The sequence below is a fragment of the Xenopus laevis genome, chromosome 5L (genome assembly GCF_017654675.1).
Source record: "Xenopus laevis strain J_2021 chromosome 5L, Xenopus_laevis_v10.1, whole genome shotgun sequence".
Classification (NCBI taxonomy): domain Eukaryota; kingdom Metazoa; phylum Chordata; class Amphibia; order Anura; family Pipidae; genus Xenopus; species Xenopus laevis.
Window position 1 is genome coordinate 39,323,355 of NC_054379.1, and position 23,604 is coordinate 39,346,958.

Sequence of the window (23,604 nt, forward strand, 5' to 3'; positions counted from 1 at the left end):
TACTATTCAAAGGTGAACAACCCCTGCAGTCATTTCTCTTGCCAATGAGGAGAAAGTTATTGCTGCTTTGTACTGTGATCATAAGTCCAGTGTTGATGTGTGGCTGTTTGCAGGTGACTTGCGAGCATCTCTTTATGTTACAGTTGGGCTTGTTTTCCAGTATCCTATACAACTGGGCATACAACTAAAGAGGATATAGCCAGTTAGATTCTCCTGGTTTTTGAGTTACTCCAAAGAGACCATTTTGCTAACTCAGTTTTTAGTCACTATTGGGTTTATTTAATGTTTACTTAAAATGTTCTAGTAGCCTTAAGGTATGATTCAGATTACAAAAGATCTATTATCTGTAAAACCCTGGTCCCAAGCATTTTGGATAACAGGTACCATACCTGTATTTTATCAGGGCAGAAGTCTCGTTGGCTTTTGCAGCATGATCATAAATCACCTCTGTTGTAGAGAAACAATGGAGATTCATTAAAGCTTAAAACATTGAGTTCCACTGATCGTCTCTATGAGTAACAGGATTACCGGTTAAATTGTTCTGGCGTGACTATCTTTTAAATTAATAGCAAGTGCTTCATCTTTTTAGATTGCACCACACCCAGTTGGCACATACAGAGCTGTGTGTGCTGTAATGAAACAAGATTACCAAGAAACAAAAGATATTTTCTCACTATTAACCTGTTTCACAATATGAATTTATTTGCCTGCTAAACAGTAAATTACAGATTTATTGGCCTGAAGGGATACAGCATTTACATAAATGTCCAGTTTTATCTTGCATTTACTGCCATGCTGGGAAGTAAAGGGCAAATAAGGGTATACTTTTTGGATGATAAGTTGTGACTGGTCTTAGAAACCTTTCTAAAATGCTATCCTACCAATAGTGTTTTAAAATGTATAAGCTGTGAATTCGGTCTTTGCAAGTAAAGTCACCTATTAAACATATGGCAGTTCAAATGAAATATGTTTAATATTAAATGCAACTGATTCTTTTAGCAATATAAAAGTTCTGGTCTTGTTCCCTAATTGAGGCAGTGATTTATACCATTCCAGCATGCCTTTGTCTGTAGTTGTGACTTTGTTTTTTTTTTTTGCTTTGGGTTTAATGAGTTTGGCCTGGCTATTATGCCAAAGCAGATTTTCCAGTTCTAATATGTTTACCAGCCTCACACGGATGTTCTCATTTTTTCCCCTCAGAAGTTCTGTCGCCAGAGTTACATTTTTGTATATATATCGGCAGCAATGAGGAAACACACAGGATGTGCTGCATTGGGGGATTACAGGAGATTTGTCTCTATATTGTACGCAGCTCATTGTACGTTGTTTATTTTACAGCGGGAAATGCACAGAAGCCGTCTGGTCTAAACAGTGATGGGAATTTAATAAAAGTCACAAAGTCTGCCTAGGTCTAGTAACCCATAGCAACCTATAAAATATTGGCCAAGTAATGTTACATGCTGATTGGTTGCTTTAAGTGATTAGACAGGTATCAATCTTTGCACCTTTTATGACATAACCCATCCATTTAAAAAACAATTACAAGCTGGAGTTACCGCAGACAGAAAGGTTTATGCACTAGGATAAAATGTTAGTGTATCTTTTTTTTAAATTCAGTTGGACATTGTTAGCATGAAGACCTACAGGTTATATTAAACTCCAATGAAAGCCGAAAGCTGGGTGTGCATAATGCAAAAAATTAGGGTTGCCACCAGGTTTTGAACTGAACAGCCTGGTGTTTGCATGGGCTGTGTGGTTCAAAACAGGACTCTGTACTGAATGAATCAGTGGTCAACCAATCACCAACCACAGTGTCATAGCCACTTAGTCACATGCACACCCCCTACATGTCATAATCCTGCCCCCTGATGTCATCCGCCTGGTTCGGTATTTGGGCAGGATTCAGCCTTTTTCAGCAGGATTTGGATTCTGTGAATCCTCATGCCTAGCTGAACCAAATCTGAATCCTTAAAATCACATGACTTTTCATCACAAAACAAGGAGTTAATAAAATTTATAATCACGTACACCGCGTATGGTTCTCCTTTTCCTTTCCTGACTCTGATTTGCATATACCAATTAGGATTTGGTGTAGTGTTCGGTCAAATCGTTCACAAAGGATTCAGGGTTCAGCTGAATCCCAAAATAGTGGATTCAGTGTATCCCTAAATAAAATACACACAAGCAGTGACCAGCCCCTCTCATACCTTTTAAATAGTGGCACCTTGAAAAATCCGCTAGGTGCATCGTGAGCAGGCTGGGAGTGGGGCCTGTGGAGGGGAGGAGGGACTATGGTTACCACCTGTCGGTTTTGATCCGGACAGCCCGGTTTTTGAAGGGCTGCCCGGGTCAAAACTGCCTGCCCGGTTTTCCAAATTAGGAAAACCTGCCAAGATTCCCTATGGTTGACGAAGCGATCAGCCAATCGCGATCTTCACATCATAGCCCCGTCCCTGATATCATAATTCTCCCCACATCACCATTGCCCTGCCCCCATTGCATCACAGCTCTGCCCCCTGCCAGGATTCAACCAGGCCAAAAGGAGGCAACCAAGAGGGACTGTTTGTGCTGGGCCTTGGGTTGCCACCTGGCCGGTAAAAATTATGGTTGATCCCAATGATATTAATAGAGGAAAAGGATAAATATATAGGATATTTTTTTCCAGAAAATGTGGCAACCCTAGCTGGGCCCCAGGGTCAGGCAGAAGACAGGTACCTTCTCAGTACCCCCCTTTCGTTGCGCCCTCGGCAGCTGCCTCTTCTGTCTACCCCTAGTTCCTGCCCTGCTGGGCCCCCTCTTTAGATTTTTTCGCTGGGGGGGGTGTAATGAGCTTAAGTTACACCACTGCATACAGAGCCACAGCCGCCATGTTGAAGAAATGACGGTGACAGATCAACTGCTAATGTATTCATAAATAATTCTGTTTTTCAATGGAAAACCATATATTGGTAGCCCCTCCAACTGGATCTGCCCATGGAATGGACAAATAACCTATGAGGGGCTATTACCCATAAGTAGTTGTGTTTTCTCAAGCAGACAGCAAAAATGATTAAGAAAGCAGATAATAAAGAGGAGCTGCGACTGCACTGGTCAGCCTTGGCAGATTAAGGGCCAGATTCATGAAAACTCATGGAAGAGATTCAGTGGCGGAACTACCGGGGGAGCAGGGGGTGCGAGTGCACCCCCTCAGGGCCCCCCGGCAGTCCGTTCGCCGCTGAAAATGCGGCCGTACGGAGGGGGGCGGGGCCCGGCAGGGTCGGCCACCCTCTAGGATCGCTACTGATGAGATTCAATTCGAGAAAAAACATTTCACCTAATTCAGTTCCAGTTTTTGCCCATAGACTTCAGAAGAGTTTTTGCATGAAAAACCTCAAGATAAGTTTTTCTGGATTAAATTGCATCTCAAATTGAATCTCATCCATGAGTTTTCACGTGATAAACCTTATCACTGAATTGATACTTGCCCAAAATGTGTTAGCTATATTATTAGACTATAGGGCTATTCCTTATACATATATTGTATGTGTACTGTGCATGGGAACTCTACTGCTGTGATCTTAGAGAACATTGAGTCGTCCTTGATGTTGGAACATGTGTCTTTTAATTGGAAGTCGGAGGGATGTCCCTTGATCTAACATCTTTTTTAAGCGCCAAACAATACTTATGGTTTGACAACCTCAATAAAGTATTTTTAACTTGCCAACAATTAGAGCTTTAAATAGTAATGGGCTGTTATCCCTATATCCTCTGTAATTATTAGGTTCAGTTGTTATTCCATCCTGCTTTCTTAAGCCGTTGTTAGTTTAAATTAGTTCCATTGCTGGATTTACAGCAAGCCACAGCAATTTAAAAGCCTGTTTCTATAATATAACGACCCAGATTCACTACCACTAGAAGCAAGTCAATAGTTTAGGCATTCTTTGCATGAGCTATGGAAGGACCACTTCACAGACATCCGTAGTATAATGCTATTTATAATTTACGAAGCATCATTTATTTTCTGTTGGAATCTGACAAATGTTAATGGCATCCTGTCCAGAGACAATATAGTAAATAAGGTGGGAATGTCCCTTTTTCATTAATTCCAACAATCCGGTGAAATCCAAAATTACATGGAATGTTTAAAAGGGTGGTTGACCTTATAAGTTAACTTTTAGTATGTTATAGAATGGCCAGTTCTAAGCAACTTTTCAAGTGATCTTCATTATGTATTTTTTTTTATAGTTTTTTAATATTTGCAGTTTTCTTCTAAAAACCAAAGGCTCTGTAAGGCTACGAATGTATTGTTATTGCGACTTTTTATTACTCATCTTTCTTTTCAGGCCTCTCCTGTTCATATTCCCGTCTCTTATTCAAATCAATGCATGGTTACTATGGTAATTTGAACCCTGGAGAATAAACCAAATTATAAAAAATTAAAACCAATTGCAAATTGTCTCAGAATATCACTCTCTATATCTTACTAAAAGTTAATTTAAAGGTGATCAGCCTCATTAAAACACTGGGCAAGATGGTGATCTCTGTTGTGTTATGTTGAGCAGAATGGTTGCTTCCTTGTCCCAGTTGATGTTAGAATAAATTATTGCATGGTGCTCTCAACACTGTTCACAAGATTATCTTGTGAACACTGTTGAGAGCACCATGGAATAAAGCTTGGGATCACCCCGTTTGCATAAGAAGGTATCGGCTATTTTTATTGCTGGTAGGGATGCACCGAATCCAGGATTCGGTTCGGGATTCGGCCAGGATTCGGCCTTTTTAAGCACGATTCGGCCTTTTTAAGCAGGATTCGGATTCGGTCGAATCCTTCTGCCTGGCCAATCCGAATCCTAATTTGCATATGTAAATTAGGGGCAGGGAGGGAAATCACGTGACTTTGGTCACAAACCAAGGAAGTAAAAAATGGTTTCCCCTTCCCACCCCTAATTTGCATATGCAAATTAGAGTTCGGATTCGGTTCGGTATTCGGCCGAATCTTTCGCAAAGGATTCGGGGTTCGGCCGAATCCAAAAAAGTGGATTCAGTGCATCCCTAATTGCTGGATTCATTGCTGGCATATGGTTAGGCCAGTGCCAATACCTGCATCCCCTCCTGTTTATCGTGATTACAGAATAAATTATTGAGCATAATATATTATTGATTTCAACTTGTCTTCTCCTTTAAGCTGCTGATTAGTGGAAATATGATTTTGACTAAAGAACCAAAACTTAGCACTCAGTTTTCCTCTCCCTGAGGTTTTGGTAACTTATGTTTGTGCATTCTGCTATATAGAAAATGCTGTATACCTGCCAGAATGTTTATTTATCCTTATTTCCCTTCAATGTTGTATTATTTATTTTATACATGTGCATTTAAATGCAGCTCCATAATGGAGAAGCACTGCTCTCTCACCATATACCTATAGGCTTGTATTACTGTCTATACCTGAGGGGGGCCATTAGCACAAGCAATTATATGTTCTGTTGCAGAATACATTTATTTTGTAGTTTTAAATGGGTGGTTCACTGTTAAATTAACTTTGTATGATGTAGAGCAAGGGTCCCCAACCTTTTTCATCCGTGAGCAACATTCAGATGTGAAAAGAGTTGGGGAGCAACATAAGCATTAAAACAAGTTCCTGGGGTGCCAGATAAAGGCTGTGATTGGCTATTGATGGCTCCTATGTGGAATGGCAGCCTACAGGAGGCTTTGTTTGGCAGTACATCTGGTTTTTATGCAACCAAAACTTGCCTCCAAGCCAGGAATTTAAAAATAAGCACCTGATTTGAGGCCACTGAGAGCAACATCCAAGGGGTTGGTGACCAACATGTTGCTCACGAGCTACTGGTTGGGGATCACCGATGTAGAGAGTGGGGAGGGAGGAAAGGAAGGAGGGGGGGAAAGAGGGGTGAAGGAAAGGGGACGTGGGAGGGGAGAGGTAGAGAGGGCAGCGAACACAGACATGGGGTAGGCAGAAGACACTTACTAGATACCTGACAAGCACCCCCTTATCATTGAGCCCTTGGCAGGTGCCTATTCTGCTTACTCCTAGTTCCGGCCCTGAGGAGAGGAACTGAATAGAACAATGAGTAAAACAGCAATACCAAATGTGCAGCCTTAAAGAGCATTTGTTTTTAGATGGGGTCTGTGACCCAATTTGAAAGCCGGAAATGGTCAGAAGAAGAAGGCAAATAATAAAAAAAAAAGAAAAAACTATAAAAAAGAAAAAATGAAGGCCAATTGAAAAAAATGCTTGCAATTAGCCATTCTATAACATACTAAAAATGTAACTTAACATGGGTTGGCTACCAGGGATGCACATAAGATGAGAACAGAGAGCTTGTGGTAGCCAGCAGGAATGTTGTTGTTTTGCCAACTGGAGATAAATACATGTTTAACGTACTTGTGTTGTAACCCCTATAAAATACAGTAGCTGTGTGTGTGTGTGTGTATATATATATATATATATATATATATATATATATATATAAGAGAACAAAAAACCAGCACCAAGGGTCTTGAGATGAAAAAAAACTTGTATTGTTACATGGTATGTAAAACCGACGTTTCGGTCCCTATTGGGACCTTGTTTAATATATATATATTTATATAGTTATATATATATCATAAATGTTTATTTGGAAACACATGCTCAGCATGGTGTATTTTGTAATTTTACATAGTAAATCAGAGTAAATCACTTATGTGACCAATAGAGGGGGAAATAGTCTAAGAAACAGAATAATGAATGTTTAGCCTTTTATATCATGTATGCCCATGAGCATTGCAGAAAAACAGTGGACAGTATAAACTCCAATTTACAGTTTTCAGGAATGTAATACTGTATCTGGAAAAAGGTCAAACCAGGGAAATATGTTAAGCAACTTAAAGGGAAACTATACCTTCTTTTTAACTTGAGCTTATTGAGTTGGGCTTATGTAGAAATGGTGCATGAACACTTTCTGAGCCTCCAAAAATAAATCTATTTTATTTTCACACAAACAGACATCTTTTGCAAGAGTTCTCTGAAAGTCACAATACTGATTTATATACAGTATGTCTACAAGAGGTGCTGACGAAAGGCCCATGACAAAATATGGATCTGGATTGTGTATAAAACATATTCATTTCAATAAAACAAAATTCACACATGGGAATTTAAGGAAAACCAAGACAAAATGTTGCTCTAAAATGTGAAAAGGCAACTGAAAGCTCCTAATGCTGCAATAGAATGTGCAGGATTACAAATAAACTGCGTAAAATGTGGGAATACAAGATTGAAGTGACTATAGTTCCCTATAATTTTGTTTCTATACTTGTGGTTAAAAATATGTCATTATGGCATTCAGTGTTTACATGAAACTAACTGCACTTCCTCTCATTCTAGTTTACTTTATTGTTTGAAACCAGAATATTTAAGATTAATTGAGGACAAATGCCTTGGCTATGGAGTGGCTGGCTTACTGTATGCTTTTCTAATGGGTTTAATTCCCTGGCTCTACATATGCTGGTCGCAAACCTTGCACTACACTGATAAGCCGCAATTAGAATTGCCACCTGTCCGGTTTTGACCCAGACAGCCCAGTTTTTGGGAGGGCTGTCCGGGTCAAAACTGACTATTTTTTGTTTTTCTCTATTGCCATAGGCGCTGATCTATATACATTTTTTGGAGACTTTTTCAAAACTGCTTGCCCGGTTTTCATGATTTGGAAAAACCGGGCAGGATCTCCTAAGATCAGGAAATCGCCATGTCATCACCTCCCCCACCATCGGTACATCGTCAACCCACCCACAGCATCACCACTCTACCCCCCATGACATCAACCCCCCCCCTGCCCGGAGTTACCAGCAGGGAAAGGTGGCAACCCTAGCCACAATTAGGCTAAAACCTGTCAGGGGCACGCTAAGGAGGAATAGGTAGGGAAGGTTAATCCTTTAGGCAGGAGCTGATCCTGTGTAGGCAGGAACAGGACTCAATGGATAAAGAATCTGTGACTGGACGGAAAGGGATGTAGAGGACCAGAGCAGAAGGACAACAGACAGGATCAGAACAAGGACAGGACTAGGTGCAAGAACAAGATGAGCAGAGAACAGGATAGGAACTAGGCAAGGAGAGACCAGAGCAGGGAATGAGAGCTATAGAGATTGCCTTAGTGCTCAAGTAAGGCCAATGATTGCTGAAAATGCAAATTAGTGAGCTGCTGAAAACCAACTGCAAATTGTCTCAGAATATTTCTTTCTACAGCATACTAAAAGTTCATTTAAAGGTGAACAACCCCATTAAGGCACCAATGTCAGGCTGAATTAGTGAGGCCTGGCCTAAATGAAATCAAAGATAAAGCAATTTCTTTACTTCCACTGTACTTTCACTTTATTTAAGTATCCAATAAGCTTTTGAGTATATGTGATGTGACTTATTACTATGTGCTCTTCTGCCAATGTGTCGTAAAATGTGATAAGTAAATTCAAGTGAAACAGGCTCCATAGCAGGTTTAAACAGAGACATCTGCGAAGGGCTTGACATATATGTCCAAGCAAGTGTAGATAGTGTTGGGTGAACAGTGTATGTAGAGTAACATGGTAACAGGAACGGTTTGTTTCAGTGTAGCAGCCCTTCAGTTGTTCAACTACAAATCGAAGCATCCCCATCAGCCAGGAGTTGCTGTACAAAACCAACTTTTTAAAATAAATACATTATAGGATTCCCAATCTCCCCCCCCCCCTTTGGTCATCTTGTTGTAGACAATGTAAATTAATTTTACAATGTAGTCCCAAAGTCTGATATTCTTGCTTTATATTTATTACAGCAGAAAGGAAATGGAGAGTGGTCTCTCACCAGAAAAGAAAGAAGTGAAATCCTTTCTTCGGGACTCTGGGTATGAGGGCGTCTCCTTCAAACTCAGCATCTTAGATAAACTGCTTAACACCCACCCCGTGTGGCTGCAGCTTGGCCTCGGCGATGACAAAGTACCGGGCATCTTGCAAGAGCAGCCTCCAGCGGTAGGTACCTTTATTCTTTCATTCCACTGATATTCACCTTTTAAAAAAATTCGAATTCGATTTTCAAGATTTATCGTACTCTGGCTCTTTAGAGTCTGGCCACACGTGCAGATTCGGGGACGTTAGTCGCCAGGCGACAAATCTCCTCTTCTTCGCGGGGACTAATCTCCCCCCGATCTGCCTTCCACCGGCTAAAATGTAAATCGCCTAGGGGCAGGCACGCGGAACGCTTAATTTTCCGTAGTCGCCCGAAGTTTCCTCGTGAGGCAACTTTGGTAGACTTTGGAAATAGAAGTGTTCTGTGTGCTTGCCAGGCAATTTGCATTTTAGCTGACGGAAGGCAGATTGGGGAAATTAGTCGCCACGAAGTAAGATTTGTCGCTTGACGACTAATCTCCCCGAATCTGCCCATGTGGCCAGACCCTTAAGAATTCAAATTTGACTATTCGCCACCTAAAACCTGCCAAATTTCTGTTTAAGTCAGTGGGAAAGGTCCAGGGATCAATTTGGAGATGTTTGCAGCCTTCCCAACTTTTCATCGAATTTTCAGGTCGTTTTGTCCGAGTTGGAAAAATGTATTTTAATAATAAATTTCAATTAGTCCAATTTCAAATTTATGGGGGGTTAGGGGAGTTTTAAAGATTCACATGAATTCAAAATTCGACCGTTGATAAATGTGCCTCCCAGTGTATATACATGAAACAGGTTATCTAAATATTTAATATATTATTCCATAAAAGTGACATATATTGCACTAGTTTAATATCAATAGCATAGAATTCCCTAAATCACATTGTTAATTAATTTATACGGCATTGCCTTATAAATACGTGCTGTTTGGCAGCAAATGGCAGAAAGAACATAAGTGGAATGAACAAATGCACATAGATATGAGGACATGTGCACAAAAGATCCACCTGAGAATTATTTAGAAATTCACGCCCATGCAGTTCTGCATCAGTGCATATCCTTATGCACAGCAAAATAGGTTTTCTGTAGCCCCTAATTATCTGCGCTGTGATAGCATCTCCTTTTTGACACCAGAATCCCTGATAAAAAAAGTACTTATGTGTGCAAATCTATGAACAGTTGTAGTGCAAATTGATCGTTGTGCAGTAAATAATCAAGTCCTTTCTTTTGATCAGAAGATGTCTTTATGTAATGCATAATATTACTGCACATTATTCCACCAAAAGGGCCGAATTGCATCCCCTTGGCTTGTGAATGCTCTCAACAGCTGCAGCTATCTCACAGCGCCAATTGGCTTTGATTGTTTTGTGTTTCGCTAGCATCTAGGAGTAGGAAATGATCCCAACAGCATTCATTGCTGGCACGATCAATACGTCTCTGCAATCTTGAGTAAGACTGTGTAAGCTTTTAATTTAGCTGAACGTTGATCAAATAGGAAACCTGGTAAACTATTTGGCATAAAATTTTTTATCATTACAGGGTCAGATAGGACCATTGGGGGCCCACCGGTTCCAAAGTTCTGGGGTCCCCCATATGCAGGAACTCTGGCGTCCCTCATTTCATTTTTTTAATGGGGCCAGCCAATTGGCGAGTGGGTCTGGGCTGGCGGGGGCTCACGAGGGCCGGAACCCATCGTGTTTTTTTCCGGTTGTCCCGCCAGCCCAGTCTGACCCTGTATCATAATGACCAGAGTTGGGATGAATAACTGCATAAACCTTCTCTCTAAAGGAAATCTCAAATTTTGATAGCTATCTTACAGCATTATGTTACCCTATCGAAGAAGGTCTCCTTCTGTTGTCCTCCTCTTACAGCCCAACTTTAAAGTGACTATTAATCTTGGAAATTGAAGACTTCATCTTGGTTTCCAAACTTTCTTTTATGGACTGCTGCAGAGCACATATACATATGTAGTACCAACAAATGACTTGAATGAGACAGGATTTAGAATCACGAGTGAGTCCAGAAACATTATCTTGATAAAATGGAAATACTGGACAGTAACAGATAGGGAAGTGCACTTTTTTCTCATATGTTGCAACTTGCCAGTCATGTTACCACAACCAGTGCATTCTAGTGAATCCCTGACGTAATTACACAGCTCACTAAGCCACCTCTGCCTGCTTTATTCTTTCTTCACAGACTTTTCTTGTTAGAAAATCCAACAAGCTTCAGAAGAAAGTGATCTCTGTCCGTATGCCAAATCAGTTTGCATCCCATTTTCAGGAATTTGTGATAAAAGAGAGTTCCTACAGTAAGTGATTGTTTCTTACTGAGCTGCTTGCTTATCGTTGCCATCCCATTATTATATGGAGAAATCATTAATCTCATGCTAAATGGATGCAGATTAGAATTTTTATTTTTTATGTTTATTGCCCCTCCATCCCTTGTGTGCAGGTTTCCCAGAATTCACTCTTGGCACACCATAAAAAACACAGTATGTGCCTTGGCATTTAGAATTGCTCCAGTAAAGTAATTTGTCAATCCAGTCCTTGCCTTCCTTGATTTTCTTCTATACATATTTACATCTGCAAATAAATATTTTCCAATGTAGCTTCATTTCCGCTTAAGGTCTTCATTACAAAATCTCACACTAATGATTTGTTTATATCGTTGCGCTTCACTGTGCATGGAGAATATGGCAAATATAAGTCAGTGATATGACAGTTAGGAACATATAGAAGAAAGATGTGCACAGGGATATCCACAAACGTGGTGACTTTCATGGGAAAAATAAAGCTTTGAAATAAGGCATGCTTTCCTTTACATGTCTTGTGACCTGAAAATAAGGGAAGAAAGACAAATACTGTCATTTTCCATATAGACACATTTAATACACTATAAGGAAACCTGTTTGCCTCATCTGACCATTGACAAAAAGTAGCAGCCGAAATATAGTAAAGTGTGTTAGCTCCTTGTTTTGATACTTGTTCGTTGTGCAATAAGGATCTATTTTGACCCATTTCTTGTGCATGAAAGCATTCCTCTGGAATGAGGAAAACGGATAGAACTTCCAGGCTCCATATATTTAGTAAAACTGCTTTCTTGGCAGAGAAACGTACCCGGCACAGTTGTTTTCAATTACGAGAACACTACTTTGTTTGATAGTTGCTAAACATTACTGCTTACTCTTTCAGTAAAACACCACAATTGAAGTTAACCTCTTGTTAGCTGGCTAAACCGGTCACCGTTGTTTTTGTTTTTTTCTTTTTGCAGCTTTTTCCCTTGAAGGCTCTGGAATCAGCTTTGCAGATATATTCAGGCTTATTTCATTTTACTGTATCAGCAGGTAAGGTTTCTGCTTTACACTTTGTGCCAATATGGTAATAGGGCTGCTGCATAAATGTGTTGGTGCTATATAAAATAAGAAAAGATAAAGGATGGAAATTAATAACTATTGGTTGTATTACCAGAGTACCCGAGTTTCACCTTGCATGCCCTAGTGGATCTTAAAGGATAAGTAAAGTTTATATCACATGGAGGGTGTCAAATGTTAGCCCCCCCCAGTAATTATAATTCCTTACCTGATACCCCGGGCTGGTACACTTGTTAGCATAAAACTACATCGGCTCATGGTACTGCTGAGCGAGCATCATGGATGATCTTCCGCCTTCCACTTCTTCATGCTTTAATGACGACTGACCAATGCATGTGCAGTAGAGTGACTTTCTTTCTTAAAGTTCAGTTCCACTATACTTCCCATGCTCACCCAGCATGAAGAAAGAATAAGCAGGAAAAAGATCGCCATGTGGGTTTTTTTGCTCCAAAGTACTGTGGCCAGTGTAGTTTTCTCCTAATAGGAGCACCAGCTTAAAGGAGAAGGAAAGGCTAAAATGAAGTAAGCTTTATGAGAAAGGTCTATATAAAAACACAAGTAAACCCTCAAAATAGTGCTGCTCTGAGTCCTCTGTCACAAGAAACACGGCATTTCTTTCCTTCTATTGTATATACATGGGATTCTGTATCAGACTTCCTGTTTTTAGCATAAACCTCCAGGGCTAGGGCTTGAGCATGCTCAGTTTGCTCATCTCTCCCCCTCCCTTTCCCCCAGCCTCCTCCCCTCTCTGCTGTAATCTGAGTCCAGAGTGAGCAGGGACAGATTGAGTGAGCAGGGACAGATTCAGGCAGAAAGTGATGTCACACCAAGCTAATATGACAGCTGCTATCCTAAACAAACAGGTAGCTTCTAGAGCTGTTTACTCAGGTATGGTCAATCATTCTGCAGAATAAATATAGTCTTATAGCTTGCACTATTGTGGCTAATCTATTGGCAATAAACTGCTTCAGCAGCTTACCTTCTCCTTTAAAGTACTCCTGTAAGTGATTATAATCACTGGGGGTGTCTAACATGTGTCTTTTCATTCTCCTTTAACAGGAGCACTGGGGGGTCCTAACTTTGGACCCCCAGTGATTTTACCTTCCTTAGCCTTTCTTATTTCCACATGTACCTTAATGCAGCTAGTGGTACATTTTTGTGTTACTAGGACAACTTGACCGTCACCCTGTGCAGCAAGGTTGCAGTTTTTTTTAAAGGACACTGAAAATACAGAGGGTGACAATTATTTAGGCACCACCTAATTATTCTATTTGCGAACCAGGAGTTCTCAGGCCAGCACTCCTTGTTTTTAATAAATACATTGACCTGCAGGTTAGGTTAGGCAGTGCCATTATTTGTACCTTTTTCTCAATAATCCTGCACCACCCTTAATGTAGTTTGCATGCACATCCCATGATTCAGCATTGGGAAGAAGACTTAAAATGACCACACTACACTGCAAGATGAACGCCTTGGGAATTACTTTCTTTAAAGAAGAAGCCCAAATGTCCCAGGTTTGCAATCACCGGGGTAATTGCCACCCCTTTACATTATCCTTTAACCCACCTACTTGGCTTGTGAAGGAGTGCATAAGAATCATTTCTGTCTAAGCTTCTGCATTGTAATAACATTTTCAAGTTACCCTGGCCATAATGAAAAAATAAAATAGTGAAATGGCTACGATAGTAAATAGATGGTTAGCACTATGAAGCTGCTGTTTGTTGTGCCTCGAGATTGTATTTGAAAGGACTGACCAGAACTTTAGCATGTACTTAGAGGCTAGAAAAGGACAAATGTACCAATATAGTAATTTATTCACAAGATATTAGCAAATCACATGCTAGGTGAAAGGGGAGCAAACTTCACCTTGCAAGTAAGTGGAGATAAGAAAAGAAAATACTTTGCATTTTAACAGGTAAATGCACATGTAATAGAGTATATTTTTATGTGGAGATTGAAATATTTAGCATATAAAATGACTAAGGAGAAAATTAAGACGCTCATTTTATTTATAGAGTCCCTAAACAGCAAAGCTGAAGTCAGTTGAATCAGCTTGAAGGCAGCCATGGAATTTTACTAAGTCTCTGCTCACCAGGGCGTGAAGATTTTGCATTGGAAGCTGTTGAGCAAATAGTCCTCATGCAGTTGAACCTGCCAGTGTTATTAAGCCATTAAACTTCTGAATCACTTATAAGATCACTTGTAAATGTCTGCCATGCAAGGGGATTCTTGTTAAGATCAGGTGCACTGATTTTTATGCAGTGAAGCATTTGGGTATGGCAGACCCGTGCCCTAACCAGACCCGCTGACCCACAACAAACTCACACCTGCCACCTAATATGTCCCTCTACTGAGACCTGCTACCAGACCCAGACCACAAATAGTTGACTTTCCTTACAACCCGGGACCTGTGAAATCAAAAGCAATGTCATTGTGGACTTTAAGTGACTCTGGCACCAGATAAGAAGGGAAGAGTAAAAAAACTTGCCGTATCCTTAGGGGAGGGATTATTTCTGCACCTTGGCCGGGTTACCCATCGTGGGTTACCCATGGACTGACCACTAAATGGGTATTCTGTGGGTGCCCATCCTGATGCAGGACTCTAATTTGGGTATTGCATAAAGTGCATGTCATTGTAAAGTGCATGGCCAGTGGATACATTAAAATATATCCACTGTATTTAAAAAAAATGTTGTATCCCATAGAGCTTGTTTTGTGAAGTATGGTGATATAAATGAGAGATCTATTGATACTGAAATGTATCGGAGAGACTGAGTATCAGGTTTGTGTGGGCTGAGACCCAGGGAAGAAACAGTAATATGGTCTCTGGCACAGGAAGTGCAGCAGGGTCATCTCCAACCACGGCTTCTCAGCACTCAGCAGAAAAGAGCTGCCTAATGATAGGTTTATGTTGCAGCTCATTGTGATCTTATTTTCCATCTTGGAAGGGACTTTTTATGTATCCAAAGTAATAAAAAAAAACACAGAAGCGACCCATAGAAATGTTTAATCATGCAAACTCATTGAACTTTACACACTGGCTATGTCTTTAAGAGAAACTTTAGATTCCAAGAAGTCTTTCCAATTCCTGTTTTGTTCAGTAGCATGGCAGGACTGTGGTTCTCCAGATGTTACAAATCTCCAACCACTCCAATCAAATCAACTGAAAATCTCTGTGTCACCCAATACTCTCACAAGGGCCCCTATATGTGTACCTGCTTTAGAATGCAAAGTTACGCAGTGGGGTTTGTGTATATTTTATCAACCCCACTTCAGAACTTTTTCTAGGTGAGCATGCCAGCAGGAGCATGCAAAGTTGAAGCCAATCCAGACCTGGTTTCAACTTCTCATGCGACATGTTGGCGTTCATAGAGAGTAGGATCCGAAGTGGCATTCATATCGGTGCCTGTTCATGGGTTCAAAAAATTGCCTGAACACAGTGAGTACTATTCTAAATAGAACTTTCAGATTGTATAAATAGTAATCCAAGCAATTTCAACCATATTTATTTTTGTCTGGGTTGGAGATGATGCACAAAGGGAGTTTACATGAGTGAATTACCAATAAAACAATTGCATTCTTACCACATTAGCACATTCCATAGCACTGATAGGATGTTCGTAAATTAACCTAACTATAAATCTTGGACCTTTTCAGGCTGATGCAAAATAAAACTGGCGTATCCAGGAAGGGGGGATATAGAAACTAGGGATTAACTGAATCCAGGATTCGGTTCGGGATTCTGCCTTTTTCAGCAGTATGTAGATTTGGCCTAATCCAAATGCCTGCCCGAATCAGTTATTTTTTGGCCCTTCCTGGCTTTCATTTGAATATGCAAATTAGGTTTCGGATTCAGTTTGGTTTTTGGCTGAATCTTTCATAAAGTATTACGGATTCCAAAATAGCGAATTTTGTGCATTCCTTATAAAAACTCTTTGCAGTGGGCTGACTGGAATTGAACCTATGACCCCAGCAGTGCTACCCTTTGCACCATTGTGTTGCTCTTGCATGGTTGGCCACACACTGGCATTGCTACTCAGCGTGCAAGGTTAACCACACTCCCCACTGTAACATAAGCTTGTAATAGTGACATTTAGGGGTATTAAAAGATTTAGCACACTGCCAGGGGTAGTGTGTTAATCTGCAGCATTGGAAAAGAGGGGGTGAAATTCAGTTCTTGTGAAAAAACAGAAACACTAAGGGGTATATTTATTATGCTGTGTAAAATGAAATTTTCCAACAAAATGGTGTAAAATAAATGGCGAGGTATATGTGATTTTACAGCATGCAAAAGGCAGATTTGCCGCCGTTATTTTACATTGCTCCTGGCAGAAGTCACTCTAAGAAAGACGTGTAAACATTTGACTCCATTTTTTACATGGCAATGTGTAGTGTATTATCCCACTGTTTTTTATACAGCATAATAGACATGCCCCTAAAAACTGCTCTTACAGCCAAACTGGTGGCTCTGCCCTCAAGTCCTGGGTAGTACCAGATAGTAAAATCTGCATTGACAGAATTTTCTTTTGTATCATTTGCAATTTGGCCACTTAACTTATTCCCAGAAATGAAATCGATTTACTGAATGCGGATGAACAATGGCCTGCTCAGTGACAAGCTGAGATGATACAGGTTGCTACAGTAGAATTGCTTATTTCAGGCCTGTAAGCCTATACTTGTGTCTTGCTGAAGCTGCCAGAATTTTACTTGAACTCGCATGATCTTCATTCATGAAGACTCTTTTAAGTCAGCTGGAAATGCTCCAGGCTGTTATATGCAATAGATTTGTTGGACTGTATTCCTCAACTAACCTCAGATAAACTTTCCATCCTCAGTCTGTTCCATAAGTTAAATATCCTATATGTTTTCCTTTGCATGCAATATTGTGTCCTTTTGCTTCAAAACCATGCTTTCTACATTTTATTCTACTATTTTAAGTGAGATACTTGTATATAGTGTTTGTTTTTCACTCATTATGAAGGGTTTTGTCTGAGACATAAACCTTTCATTTTTTTGCATTTACATTTTTATTGTTAATCCTCGGAGCGATGACCTTGTCCCTATACATTATACCAAGATGTGTGTTTTGGTTTCAGTGAACCATTTAGTATATGTAGTGGTTTCTCAACCTGTGCCTTCTGAGTTAAGATGGCCATAGACGTGCAGAAATAGCCTATCGGACGAACAATTGTGTGGTGCAATCTCATGACCTACCACTAACCATTCAGATTAAATAAAGTAATAAAAGAACAAATCAGATGATGTTCTGGCCATACAACAATCATGCGAAAGTTATGTCCGACAAATAGTAGTGACAGTTAGGGGCCGATTCATCAAGAGTCGAATATCGAGGGTTAATTAACCCTCGATATTCGACTGGGAACTAAAATCGTTCGACTTCGAATTTCGAAGTCGAACGATTTAGCGCTAATCCTGCGTTCGATCGATCGAAGGATTTTAATCCAACGATCGAAGGAAAATCCTTCGATCAAAAAAAGGTTAGCAAGCCTATGGGGACCTTCCCCATAGGCTAACATTGACTTCGGTAGCTTTTAGCTGCCGAAGTAGGGGGTCGAAGTTTTTTTTAAAGGGAAAGTACTTCGACTATCGAATGGTCGAATAGTCGAACGATTTTTCGTTCGATTTCGAACGAATTTAACCAATTCGATGGTCGAAGTACCCAAAAAATACTTCGAAATTCGCATTTTTTTCATTCGAATCCTTCACTCGAGCTTAGTGAATCGGCCCCTTAGTGATGGGCGAATAAATTCGGCAGTCGCAAATTTGCGATGAATTCACTTGTTTCGCCGCCCGCCGGCGAATAAATTCGCTTCACCGGCAAGAATTCACCAGCATCAAAAAATTTTGGATGCACGTCAGAAAAGTAGCTTGCATCAAAACCATTGCGCGTCAACATTATTCAGATGGCCATTGACATTAATGCTGGTGTCAAAATTGACGCTGGCATCAAAATACACGTTTCGCGAATGTTTTGCAAATTTCGTGGGAAATTCAGTAATTTTTCAGCGAAACTGGACAAATTCCCAGGATTAAAGTGGAGCCAATGAAGTAGCAAAGATGTAAGGACAGATCCATTCTCTCTATTCTAAATGCTGTGCATTTGTTTTGCCAAAAAAAGAGCATGTTTAGTAATCACGATTAATTAAATGTTTTCTTTAATATTGTCAGGGATGTCCTTCCTTTTACCTTGAAATTGCCCCATGCAATTGCTACAGCCAAGACAGAAGCTGAACTCGAGGAGATTGCCCAACTCGGAATAGGTGAGTGGAATGAAAGCATCTAACCATAGGTTTTATATTAAATTTTCCTTATCCGGTTATTGTATTTTAATCCTTAACTCATTCATGCCTTGCAGTTACTGGCAGTAACCTTTGACGATAGACACAATACATTCGGGGGAAAACATAGAAATCATCAAGGCAAGAGGTCATAGGGCACTGACCATGAGAGCTTATGCTTCTTGTTTAGGCGGCCATACATATGGCAATAGCAAATGTTCGAAAAGAGAACCGCACACATGGGATAATGCAGTCAGAGAATTTACCCCTTTTTTTTAATTATGCCATAGGTAGCATGTTATATTAAAAAAAGAGGTCATTTCCCCGACTGCATTATCCAGTGTGAGGATCTCTTTTCAGACATTTGCTGTTGCTAAGGGACCTGGGCGTGTCTACGGAGGACCAGCACCACTATTGCAGTTTATGTGAATTACAGGTGTGCGGTGGAACTATCACATTCATTCATACATGTGGCAAACCCCAACAGTATCTGGACAATTAGCCGAATGGTTGGATACTCTACGAGGGGGCCACACACGGTATAGCTGTTTGGGCCAAGAGTCGTGGCTCTTTGACTGCAGATGATATTTTAAATCTGCAAACTCCACAGTATACAGATCTTGGTCAGGATTGTCAGGTCTACATACACATACTGAAAATCATAAAATCAGTGTATGACCAGCTTAAAGGGGTGGTGCAGCTTTAACGTTATAGAATAGCTAATTTGAAGCAACTTTTAAATTTTTTTTATAGTTTTTGAATTATTTGCCTTCTTCTTATGACTCTTTCCAGCATTCACATGGGGGGGGGTCACTGGCCTTATCTAAAAACAAAGGTTCTGTAACGCTACAAATTTATAATTTTACTACTTTATTATTCATTTTACTATTCAGGCCCTCTCCTTCCAGTCTCTCATTCAAATCAATGCATGTTTGCTAGGGTAATTTGGACCCTAGAAACCAGGTAGTTGAAGCTGCAAACTGCTGAATAAAAAGCTAAATAACTTGAAATACAAATAATTAAAAATGAAAACCAATTGCAAATTGCCTCAGAATATCACTCTACATCATACTAAAAGTTAATTCAAATGTGAACAACCGTTTTACTGTTTGTGTCACACGGATATGTTATTTGTGCTAATGCCCTAATTCTGGGATTAGGAACTGTGCACTTTTGCTCAGAAATCCACCCTGTGTAGACAGTAGACTTATTTTAGTGTGTGTCGACTACAAAGAAAAATGAACAGATACAGTATAAGGGGTTAACTACTCAGGATACATTTGTGAAACCTACCCTTAAATATTGACACTAGATATTTTTTCTTAATTTGTGAAAAATGCTAGGTATTTATATTAATAATAGTACAGGATTCTGTGGTGGCAGACTTTGAGCTGAAGGATAGTCAGGAGTTCTTTGTGTCCTTCTGTCGTGCAATCTGAAATCTTTCTCTGGCCCCAGACAAGTAGAACAGACGTGAGTTGGGCTTTTAGGCTGAGTTTCCTGTTACTCATTGACTTGCTGTGAAAAAAGCAGAGCTCGTGCCATATTTCATAGTGCTGAGCCTCAGAAAACTCAGGTTTTGTAATCACGGCACATACACAGCTGTGTATTTATGGGCTTCAAGAGAGGGAGGGAGAGAGAAAGAGAGCGTAAGAAAAAAACATTAGCAGCTGATGGGTTTGGCTAAGAAGTGGATGAAAAGGAGTGTATTTTCTATATAGGCATAATAGTCTCAGCAATCGTTTGTGCAGAATAGCTGCATTTGTGTGGATGTATGCAACATACCATGCAATCAGCATAAGCACATTTCACTAATGTTAATTAAAAACAAAGGAAACACTGGAGAGTCTTCAAAAGTGTGATAAATGTAGTTTTTATTGACGGACTGTGCGTCAATAAAAACTACATTTATCACACGTTTGAAGACTCTCCAGTGTTTCCTGTGTTATTTGATACTGCTGTGGAGATAGCTACTCCATGTGTTGAAGAGTCCGACTATTCAAGTCATTTGGTGGATTACTGAGGAATAAAATCCAATCTTTAATTAAAAACAAATAGCTAATATGAACCAAATCCTCCTGGTAGTGCAGAATCAGGTCCAAAGCAGGTATTGTGTGGGTGATAAAAACAATTTGTATGCACAAGAACATGATGCTCATTTAAAGGGAATGTAAAACCAAAAAAATGAGGTTTGCCAAATAAAAGAAACCATAATTTTAAGCAACTTTGCAATATACATTCAGTACAAATTTTCTATTGTTTTTTAATTTATTTGTATATGTATTGCTATTGAAAGCAGTGTTTCTTTCTAGTCTTTGCCCTGATGGCTCAGACTGTTGATACAATGTAAGACAAGGCAGCTGATTAACAGACTTGTCTTTGGTGGGGAACTAAGACTTTTGCAACATTGTTTAAAAAGTATCAAGCAGGCGTTAGGCAAATGCTGCTTTTAAAAGCAAATGTTTTTTACACATAAAAAGTACTGAAAATGTTTAATAAATGTATATTGGAAAGTTGCTTAGAAGGATGTTTTCTTTTATTAGGCAAATGTTTTGGGGTTGACTTGCCCTTTAAGCTCTGCTATATTTCAGCACCACCATGGTCCCATTAAATGGCAGGTCAGAATATGGTGAAGCAATAAATGTGAAGCAATATAAACAAAAGGGCAGAAGAGAGAGGGGTGACATTGTGTGTAGAAAGGGGTATACTCTGATCTCATAGGAAAATTTGCCCCAGCTGAATTCTTTGTCATGCTGAAAGGTATAGGCCTCCTTTAAATTAACCTTTTGTATGATGTACACATTGGTATTTCAGTTGGCCCTCATTTATAAAATTCAAACTGGAAAGAGGTACTGTGGAAGGGTAACCAATAGAATATTCTATAACATACTAGGAACAGTAACATTTAAAGTGTTTGAACTTCTCTTCACATTATTGTTATTTCAGGCTTGGGTATATTTGAGTAGGAATAGTTGTACCTTGTTGTAACCTAGGCCTTTCATTGTGGGAAAGGGGTACTATAATGTGGTGGGTAATACACCTGAAATCTCCCTGGGTTGTATTGCCTTTAGGTAGGCATAAAGTTTCAAAGACAAAAGTATGCCACTCCAGTAATCCATAGGCACTTATTGGGGGCAGTTAGAAACATCCGATTGTTTGTTTTTATTTATGTAAGTAAATGGCAGTTCTTTGCTCACTTGTGGTATATATACTTAGTTGTTTAAACATGTAAACACATTGTAAGTAGGATTTTAATGCCTTTCAGAATTCTGGAGCTCCCCTGCAAACTGCAAGCCCAGATATTCCCATAATGTGGCATGGCCTCTCCCTTCAGACTGCATCAACAAGGAGTCACCTCAGCTCCCTCGACTAAACGGAGTGCATTCTCTCCGCACCAGAACGCCCTCAGAACTGGAATGTAGCCAGACCAAAAGAGCTCTGTGTTTCATTAATCCTCTCTTCTTAAAAGTGCACAGCGAGGATGCAGGAGGAGGCTGGAAGAGGGAGAGCACAAGGACCCAAGAAACAAATGGCACGGAGAGGGTGAAATCAGCACCTCCTCGGCCCCCTCCCCCTTCCATTACTAGTCATCGCACAAGTCTCCAGCTGTCCAGAGCAGTGAAGCAAGAATCAAGCATGCCAGAAACAGTCTTCCATAACAGGGAAGGGAATGCAAAGTCTCCTATTAATAAAGCTACACCCATACCTCCTCCCCGCCTAAAGAAGCAAGCTACTATTAGCAGGTGGCAGGGGAATGACAGCTTGTCGCCTTTTTCTTCAGTTGAGTCGCAGTCTGAGGAATCTCCTCCACAAAAGACAATTCAAAGCTTAACAAGAGCTCAGAACGGCAATTCCCCTGTACGGACCACCCTGCTGACACAGAGGCTGAGTGACATGAGCATCTCCACCTCATCCTCAGACTCTTTTGAGTATGACCGGTCTGGGCAGGTTTTCTGCGAAGGGGACAGCCTGGAGGACTGCGAGGAGGAAAGTGATCAGGAGGTTATGACACCTCCAATAAAGTCTCGTAAAAAGAGGGGCACCTCTCTGGGTTTCTCCAAAATTGTAAAGACCCATCTGCGTAAAGTTAGCGGGGTCTTCAGCTCCCTTGTGACTCCTGAGAAGAAGATGGTGAAGAAGATAGTAGCCATGTCCCGTGACAAGCGTACTTATTTCGGGTGCCTTGTTCAGGATTACATCAGTTTTCTGCAGGAGAATAAGGATTGCCACATTTCTAGCACTGACATGCTGCAGACCATCAGGCAATTCATGACCCAAGTGAAGAACTACTTGTCGCAGAGTTCTGAGCTGGATCCTCCCATCGAGTCCCTAATTCCTGAAGATCAGATAGGTAAGCAAATTTTGTGCCTGGATCATGTTTAGTAACCAGTTGTGAAAATAATTGAAAGAAGGTAGGAATTCTCAGTTCACATTGTTCGACCCACATCTCATAAACCCTGTAAAGTATGTTGTCCTGGCTGTAGTAAAATAATATAAATTTTCCTACAATGGTCTTTTAAGTGCCTTGGTTTAAAACGAAGGCCTTTTAGTGGAAGCCACTTCTACAAAGGATGAAACTTTTATAAGATTTTAATAAACATATGTAACAAAGGGCAATCTCTCTCTTTCACCCATTGAAACATATGCCACTAAAAACAAAAGTAGAATGTGCCGTGTTCTTCAGCCATCCACCATGCTGGAAGTGGTATTTCAACAACAGTAGGTTTAGGCAGGCCTAACCCTATCAGCTCAACAATATCAATGCTCAGCTGATTAAAACTATAACTCCCAGTAGTGCTGACAGAAGATACTGAAATTTGTAGTTCACATCTGAGCTAGTAAATGTTTCTGCAAGATAATCTACATTATATATGCAGATAGATAAGCTTAGGTGATACTAGAGAATAATACTGATTCATTGTACTTATTACTAGTTTAACTTCTCCTTTGTTGTTGTGCTGGAAATTGTCCCCCAGCTGCTTTGTGTTTATGTTGAAATAACTTAGGAACAAACTGCAGGAAAGGGGCTGATGAAGAAGGACA

The 23,604-nt window shown here is 40.1% G+C and overlaps 1 protein-coding gene across 4 annotated transcripts in view; it reads left to right on the forward strand.

Annotated features, from left to right (window-relative positions):
* The window catches only part of rin2.L (Ras and Rab interactor 2 L homeolog), a 117,298-nt gene that overhangs the window by 67,513 nt on the left and 26,181 nt on the right, over positions 1-23,604 (forward strand). For 3 of the 4 annotated variants that reach the window (XM_018262901.2, XM_041562668.1, XM_018262902.2), the window contains 5 exons: positions 8,787-8,979; positions 11,089-11,200; positions 12,163-12,235; positions 18,452-18,543; positions 21,827-22,912. In XM_018262901.2, coding sequence (XP_018118390.1) covers positions 8,787-8,979; positions 11,089-11,200; positions 12,163-12,235; positions 18,452-18,543; positions 21,827-22,912 — 1,556 coding nt within the window. The remainder of the gene's footprint in view (positions 1-8,786; positions 8,980-11,088; positions 11,201-12,162; positions 12,236-18,451; positions 18,544-21,826; positions 22,913-23,604) is intronic. The other variant, XM_018262903.2, reaches the window with a different exon arrangement.